Raw genomic sequence first — 8864 nt, forward strand, 5'->3', positions numbered from 1 at the left:
TGTTATTAGTTTATTACTCATAGGCAGAAGTGAACCCAATATATTAATTGTTATGTATATATGTTTCATGAAAAATATGGTCTACTTAAAATTCGGTTTTTCAGTTTAACCAAATTAAAATTTGCATAAACCGAAAACCGAACCGAACCGAACACATCAAAAAACAGAAACCGAAATTAAAAAAAGTTCAGTTCGGTCGGTTTTTTCGGTTTGAAACGAAATATGCCCAGAGAAGTTTATGAATTGACTAATTACATCTTTTTATTTAAACACAGATTTCATAAAGATTGTAACCACCGCACAAATTCGGAAATCAAAATATTACATTTTTGTCTCTATTTTTCTTGAAATTTAGATTATTATTTCTCAACCACTTAATTTATGACATACTAAGTATACTGTATTCGTTTTGATAGTTCAGTTGCCGGAAAAAAATATTTAGCAAGTTAAACATGACTATGTTGCTATGACACACGACCAAGGAGTAAGGAAGAATGGAATGGAATTCCTACGTCTTTAGCAAAAGTCTTGAGTTCGAAACCTTGGAATGAAAATATCCTGGTAGAGGGGCTTTCCATTTAAAGTCTTGTGTAGCGTGAATCAAATTTGACAGAACTAGTGTTCCAAATACCCGCTGAGTAAACCCCAAAAATGAGGTATAGCACAAGTGCACAACTTGATATTTGACACATTAGTGCCAAGGCTATAAAGTAAAGACGAGACATGGAAATGCTCAATTGGCAAGTAACCTAGTGTTGATTACTCCTATCAACTTCAATTACTTACACAAGGTATCTTCTGCATCCCACGTACTGGGAAACTCTGTCCACCAAAGCAGATGGAAAGATATCATATGATGTTTTGGCCTCCATTGAAATTTGAACCAAAGATCTCATGGTTCTCAAACCGATGACTAGGCCACACCCTTGGATGCTTAATTTATTTGCTTTAAAGCTTGAAAAGAGAAATCGATTGTCAAATTATAAAGCAAAACCTAACTAATTGTTGGAATAAAGAATGTTAATGAAATGTATTTGAACTAAGTTCCGTACTAATCATTAACAATCAACAGAGAAAAGATCAGCCTTTGGCTTAGAACACAAAGATCTTTCCTTATGTTGCAAATGTAAAGATACTACACAAGAAAAACTGAAAAAATACCAATCAAATTGAACACCAAATATAACAAAAGTACAAAATATTCAAAAGTATAACCCCTTTTAACAACTCCGGATTTACATTATATAAATCTAAATATTTTCATAGTTCAACACTCAGTCCGACTAGATTTTCACTCTTCATACATGATAAACTTGGGATACATTAGGCTGATAAAAAATAAACATGTAAATCTAGTGAACCATTTCAAGGAGTAAGTTCCATATTTGCTATTTAGAGATATCAAGATTGTGTTTCCCGAAAACTAACAGTTCCGTAACTAATCCAGTTCAAGAATTGGAAGTTTCATTACTATTATCATCCTGTATTAACTACTCTCTATCTACCAGTAAATTTGTCAGCGATGAAGGTTGACCATAGCAATAACCCAAAGTATTCACCATAATCAACAAGGCGAACAATGAGATTACACGTACTGCCTTAGCATTCAGAATAACATCAGCCAGCAAGTGGATTAGCATGTATCGTCACCGGTTGAGCCTGATCTCAGCTAGCGGCTTATCACCTGGTCCTGTTGGAGTCTGCAAAATTTAGAAATAAGTGATTTAGGTGATAGCTAACCAAATTCACTATCTGAAAACAGAATGTTATGCTATAAATTCGATATCTCTGTTTTATAAGTTGATGCTGAATAAGAGCCAAGAATCATCAATGCGCATAACTGCTAGAAAATGATAGATTACTCTGCATTCCAAAAGCACGCTTGACTTAATTGTAAGCATCAAACTAGGCATACCTTTTCCATGAGATCAAGAACCTCAAATCCATGTATTACTTTCCCGAAGATGGTGTACGATCCATTGAGATGTGGTTGCTTGGCATAAGTAATGAAAAACTGGCTCCCATTGGTATTAGGGCCACTGTTGGCTATTTACAACATCCCTCTTGCATTATGCTGGAACAGAATGCAAGGCACACATGATTCAGAAAAAAATATATAGGCAGTCACAAATAGTAAGAGTGAAAGATGACAAATTAAACACGCATAGTGTAGTGCAAGTATAATCAGATCCACATTGACTAGTTTGGCATCAATTCCCAACCCTGAATCAAAGGCAAATGAGCCCCCAGAAGCAGACGAGGTGCCAAAGGATGCTGAAAACAAGAATAAGGGAAAGAAGAAATACGAAAGTTCTAGTTCTTTTTTTTTTTTTTTTTTTTTAAATGACGTAAGAAATTTCATTAATGGCATCAAGTAGATGCACAGAAAGAACAAAATTGTGATAGGTACAAAGGATGATGCTACTCCAATGCAAGTGAGCCAAAGTAATTCCAGGGAGCTAACAAAATACCCAAAAAAAAAAAAAAAAAAAAAAAGCCTCAGGGGAATCTACAGGGGAGAGGCTGCACCAACTATAGAGTAACAAAAGACATCTAGCCTTTAGTGCATGATTGGTGAACTATAGAGTATCATTAAACAAATACCGAAGTCCTTATTTATTTTTTAACAACAGAGTATAATTAAAATTTCCATGAACTTGCAAAACTAAACAAACTTCTGTTAAAGGTCTAACAGAGGCTACAGCCCATATTACAAAATCTCATAGCTCTATGGGACCACCAATAACAATGTTCTATATCAAGAACAGGTCAAACTTGATAGTTTAAAAGGATGATTTCGTTAGTTACTGAATGTATTAGCCAAATATCTACAAGAAAAAATGTTGCAACAAGTACCTTGAGAGACTCCCTTATCTCGTCATTGAACTTTTTACCCCAAATACTTGTTCCACCTTTTCCTGTACCTGTTGGATCACCACCTTGGATAATGAAACCCTTTATATTTCTATGAAATATGGTCCCATCATAATAATCGCTTGAGCATAACGCCAAGAAATTCTGCAACCAAAGCGCACTTAATATTACTACCAATGATATCTCAATCGTCCTATTAAAACAAACACCAAATATCAATTACTTTCAACCTAAAAATTTCGACTGCTTCCAGATAAAAATGGAACTGTCAGTATAAACAAAACAAGATTAACAATTCTAAAGCAATCACGGCTTTAAAGGAGTAAGCAAAATATCAAGATACGAGAGAGCTTTCAAGTTTCAAGGAGAATAATTAGTCTAGTCGTGCCATGAAGCTTATGCTTTTTTCAGCTATGAATTAATGTTCGCCACTTTATATGTCCCTCAAAGTACAATTGATAAGGAAATGGACATACTACAACAACACTTTGTTGCATGAGCTTGAACATAGGTAGTATACAAGGGTATACATCAGACAGGAGTTGTATTACAAGTTTTTTGTACCCCAATGTAGGCATACGGATTAGGAAATGGAGATACTGCATCAGACACTAGGTAGCATGGAATTGAATACAAGTAATATGCAACGGTATATATAAGAAATGAGCGACTCAAAGTTTTACAAAGATTTGATGTAGTTCAATAGATCTCAACAAAGTCATACCCATATCCTAGCTGTTTGAGACGAGAACACTATATGTGATAAAACCAGGTAATAGACTGATTATAGAATATATATTTTTTAACTTTCTGCTATAATAGTGAAAATAAAAAATAACTGAAACGCCATGCATGCTAGATAGATCCATGAAGCCATACACTTCAGAGGAGTGTGTGCTTCAAATGATGGCACACAAAGGGATCTCAAAGGGAAACGGCCCATTCTTTGAATCTAAATTATGAGGAGCTGGATTAATGTATGATATATCTACATTATAGTAGTATCTTAGGTGACGAAATTAGTTACTCTATTTGAAATTTTATACTTAATAGTATAAATTTATAAATGTTTGGTATTTTTTTTTTTTTTGAAAATGTAACATTGAAATGTTTGGTATCTTTAATTTTCCGCAAATCATGTGCTTCACTTATTCATGAAATTCGTCGCTTTTTTTGTAATTAATGCTTTTAAAACCCCGATTATAACAACCTTTCTATAATACAAATGTAGGAGTATATCTATACAACCCTCCTTGGAGCCTGGAATGCAAAGATCTCATTACTAATTATTTTGCCCTCTTTGAACCAGTTCTTGCCATTCACCATAAAAAAGACAGTTTTAGCATGTGAATGAGGCAGCTTGAAAATCCTCCTTTTACAAGGGTTTTTTTGATTAAATAAAGAATTACAAAAGCCGACCCCAACTTGTTTGGAACTGAGGCATAGTTGTTAGATAAAGATTTAGAAGGGTCTTTACCGCCTTTTATTCTTTATAGCATCTCCTACAATTTGAAATCATCATGAGATAAAAGCTTATTCTTCTCTTCAGATTCTTTCCTCAAACCCAAAAGAAAGAAAACATTCCAGTTTCTTTTGGTTGCTTCAAACATTTGTTAGAAAAGGAACTTCAACCATTTTTCTCAACAATTGGGATAGCACTTGAGCTTGTTTAACGAAAGAGAGATACTGGGTACAAAAACTTCTTAGTTTGCCCGAAAGTTGAATCAGAATACCAAGCCATCCTGCTCTAACACAAAAAAAAAAAAAAAAAAAATTTCAAGCTCAGGAGCCCGCCTGAAGAACAGGGTATACTTTCAGTTGGTTTCAAGTTCAGTCAGAAGTAGCAGGAGCCCCGCCTGAAGAACAAGGTTTACTTTCGGGATCAGAGCGCTTATCTCACTACTTGGAAAATCATGAAGATTTAAGTCAAGATTCAAGAGAAGCTGCATAGATAGCATCTTGTACTTGTATTTTCTTTTTTGAGTTTTACCTTTTATTTGATGTAATAATAGGACCGCGGACTGGAGCCTCGACAAGACCTCACTCGACTCTCCAACTTAGTATGTTTCACCACCCTTCTTACTCCTTGAACTACATGTGACCTGATTCCCTTATAACCCGGGATATGTATGATGCCTTAAACCAAGGCTCGATTGCATCCTTTTCTTTCTTCCCCCTCCTTTTAGAATAACGGTCGAGTCAAACTACTCTCTTTGTCTACTTGTTTGTCTGGAAACTCTTCACATTTTCAGTCAAACAGGGGCAGATGTAGACACATAATTTTTTACCCTCCCGGGACCTTTTCACGGTTTTAGTGTCTAATTTTTCTTTTAGCCTAATCTTTGAAATTTTAACTTTTATTTTTATTTTACGAGGTTTTGTTTGTGGAAATGAAAAAAGGACAAAAATATTCACCATTTTTAGATTACAAGTCTTGTGTTTCAAAGAAAGAAAACTTACAAAAATAGGTTTCTTTAAATCGAGGTTTTAGTTAATTACTTTTGAGTTTTTCTCTAGTATAATTATTTATGTTTTATTATATTTTGGTTTAAAAGTAGTTGATTAATATATTTATCGTAGTATTTTTATTTTATACCTTTAATGAAAAAAGAAAAATTAAAATAAAAAAAAAAAAGAGGAAAGGAGAACCATTATCATATTGCCACATGGTAATTTTCATTCCTACCCATATCCATGGCATATTCCATTTTAAGAATAAAAATATCCTAGTATTAGAAGGACTTTTTAGAAAACTTACCAAAAATTAGATACTCTATAAAAAGGAAGCTAATCCTAATTTTCTAACTTGAAAAGACTACACCATCAGCAGCCGCAACACCTATCCATCGATCAGCCTCCTCACGTTAACAAGATTTTCAGGAACAAAAACAAAGGGGGAAAAACACTCCTGCCTTAGCTCACTTTCAAGACCAAAAATCCATACACCATTGCCACACCATGTAAACCATGACAGCTTCCTCACCTCCATTAAAGCTCGCCATCTCCAACCATAGAAAAACAGATAATTAAAAATTATAGACAACTATATATATACATACGTACAGATCACACACAGAGACCAAAACAAAACACCATTTTGTTTCTTCTCCACCCAACGCCACCATCGAGACCATCCCTTCCATCACCGGATAACCACTTCGAAACCAAGCACCCCTATTGCCACCTGAAATCAGCGACCAACACACCAGCACTCTTCACTAACCAAAAAAAAAAAAAAACGAACACCGGAAAATACCCGAACCACCCCTGTTTCTCTTCTCAGGTGAAACCTTATTAACCACCGGTCAAAACCATTAACTTCTTGAGTTGGGTTCGAGTTGTCGAGATTCTCTTGTCGAGTTCCCACCAAAGTCCTGGTTCGGTCCAGTCAAGTAAATTTGATGAATCAATATTTAAGGTCCAATGCTTTTCCTTTCTTTGTTTCTAATTTTGCTTCATTACATTTTTTTTTTTTTAATCCATGTCTCTTAAGTGCTATTTTGTATTTGATTTGGTCGTTTGATTTGAAGTTCTCTTATGAAATATAAAAATGAGTTTGTTCACTCTTCACTGTTCGTTCATGGAAATTGAATAGGCTTTTATTTTTGTTTAATAAATTAATGGGAAAAGGACACAAATGGCTGCTGGGCTCAAAACAAACCCACGCCCTTGCCCAAATTTTCCAAACCCAAAAAGTAACCCCTAAACAATTCCTATCCGGTAGCCAAAATCTGTAGCAAGCCTTTTGCCACAAAAGATTTAAAAAGTCGCCACTAAAGGCTGGCCGGCCCAACAGCCCAAGCGCTTTTTTTTTTTTTTTTTAAAAAAGTTTTTTTTTTTTTGGATTGCCCTTCATTTGGGGTGGTCTTTTAAGTTTCTTAGCAAATGGTGGTTTTAAGATTTAACGCCCGCAGTGACCCTTGGTTACGGGTTCGAATCCCCGCTCAGTGAAAATTTAAATTTTTTTTTCGCAAGGCAGAACTTGCATGGGGTAGAATTTGCAAATTCTGCCCATTTTTGGAAATTCTACCTTAAGGCAGAAATGGGCAGAATTTGCAAATTCTGCTAAGGAAGAGTTATAACTCTGCCTTTTTTCTGAACTTATGCCTTGTGAATTTTTTTTTTTTTAATTTTCATCTGACTGGGGGTTTGAACCCGTGACCAAGCCGTCCCTAGCGAAGGGCAAACTTTAAAGACTACCATTTTGAAGGGCAAAACTTAAAGACCACCCCGTAATAAGGGCATTCCTGCTAATTGCCCAAAAAAAGTCAGACTTTTTGTGGCGACTAAAAGTCGCCAATAAAGGCCTGGTATAGAAAAATCAGGCTTTTTAGTGGCAACTATTAAAGGTTAAATATCCCAAAACATGTATAATATATGTATATTTTGTAAGAAATATTCCAAAAAACTCTGAGGCTATTTTTGTATATAATATGTATCATTTGTGTATAAAAATATGTATTAGTACCTATCTGTAATGTATATAAACTATATAAAATATGAATCACTAATAAGGTATGTATCATTTTTGTATATAATATGTATCATTTGTGTAAATAATGTGTATTATAGAATAGAAAATTGTATCATTTTTGTATATAATATGTATCATTTTTGTATAGAAAGTGTATATATAATTCCGATGTGTCTATAAAGCCGTATCGATCTTGTATAAAAAGTGTATCATACGTATAAAAAATGTATCATAGAAACCGTATCATTGTGGTATATAATATGTATCACTATTATATATGTAAAAAAAAAAATATATCATATCATTATTATATAATATGTGTATAATAAATGTATGATTAACATATAATTTATGTGTAATAAATGTATAATTAATTCCAGCATATGTATATAAAGTGAATCATTCTTGTATATAAAGTGTATATATAATTCCAGCATATGTATATAAACTGTATCATTCTTGTATATACTACTAAATATACACATATTATACATATTTTGGGATATTTCTTACTAAATATACACATATTATACATGTTTTGGGATATTTAACCTTTAGTGGTGACTTTTTTAATTGCCACTAAAAAGCCTAAGTTTCCTATAGCAGGCCTTTAGTGGCGACTTTTTTTTTTTTTTTTAAGCGCTTGATCGTTAGGCTGGGCAGTAAGCGCTTGTATTATTTTTTTGGGCCGGTCATTTTTTGGCATTATTTTGGGCCGGGCGGACTCCTAAGGGTATTAGGCTTAAATATTGGTCAAATGTGGCATTACTTTGCGCCATTGGACACACAGTGTCCTTTTCCCTAAATTAATTACGATTAAGGCTTTAATTAGTCAAATGGGCCGTATGCTGTTGGGCTAAAAATTGAAAGAGAGTTTTTGGGCTTGACATCAATGTCATCCATTATTTTGATTATTGGGGTCGGTAGGCAAATTTTTAGGCCCGTTTAATTGCTTGTGTGTGTTTGCTTTTACTTACAATCTCGTGTATTTATTCCCGAGTGGGATATCCCGAAAGAAAATTAATGTAACTATGAAGACTGTTCGTGGAGAAGACCCTGAACAGTCAGGATTAGGATAAAGGAGATTTACTTGAGGTGACAAGGTACATAGACACAAATTTAAAATTTATTAGTCAGGATTTTAATCCTTTACGATTAATGGATTCTAGATTTATAGTAATTTGTATATATTAAATAATATTTTAAAATATTTAAACCAAAATTATTAAATTCTGTCAAATTTGTATCATGAAAAATTCATCCCCTGTCAGGACATGTTTATTTCTTATGTTAGTGCTCATAATTTTATTTGGATTGACTTTTATGTGTCATTCCACCAATAAACCAATCTATATATGCTTTTCTACGTTGAGGGAATTTAGAATAGCATGTAAAAACAATCTAAAATGAACAGGCCAGATGATTTTTCAATTTTCATTAAACTTTGATTTCTCGAAGTAAATCTGATATGTGCACTTGTTTGAAAAAAAAAAGTATCGAGTAATAAATTCAAAAT

At 33.7% G+C, this 8864-nt stretch overlaps 1 protein-coding gene across 1 annotated transcript; it reads right to left on the bottom strand.

Moving 5' to 3' along the window:
- Positions 1-1183: 1183 nt before the first annotated feature.
- On the bottom strand, positions 1184-3087 carry LOC132066420 (peptidyl-prolyl cis-trans isomerase CYP18-1; the record flags this gene model as incomplete). Its single annotated transcript, XM_059459737.1, is given in 4 exon segments — positions 1184-1649; positions 1652-1700; positions 1916-2074; positions 2857-3087. Coding segments are annotated over 4 exon segments (471 nt in total), but the record flags the coding sequence as incomplete, so codon positions are not given.
- Positions 3088-8864: the final 5777 nt, after the last annotated feature.

This window comes from Lycium ferocissimum, chromosome 1, assembly GCF_029784015.1.
Source record: "Lycium ferocissimum isolate CSIRO_LF1 chromosome 1, AGI_CSIRO_Lferr_CH_V1, whole genome shotgun sequence".
In the NCBI taxonomy this organism is placed as follows: domain Eukaryota; kingdom Viridiplantae; phylum Streptophyta; class Magnoliopsida; order Solanales; family Solanaceae; genus Lycium; species Lycium ferocissimum.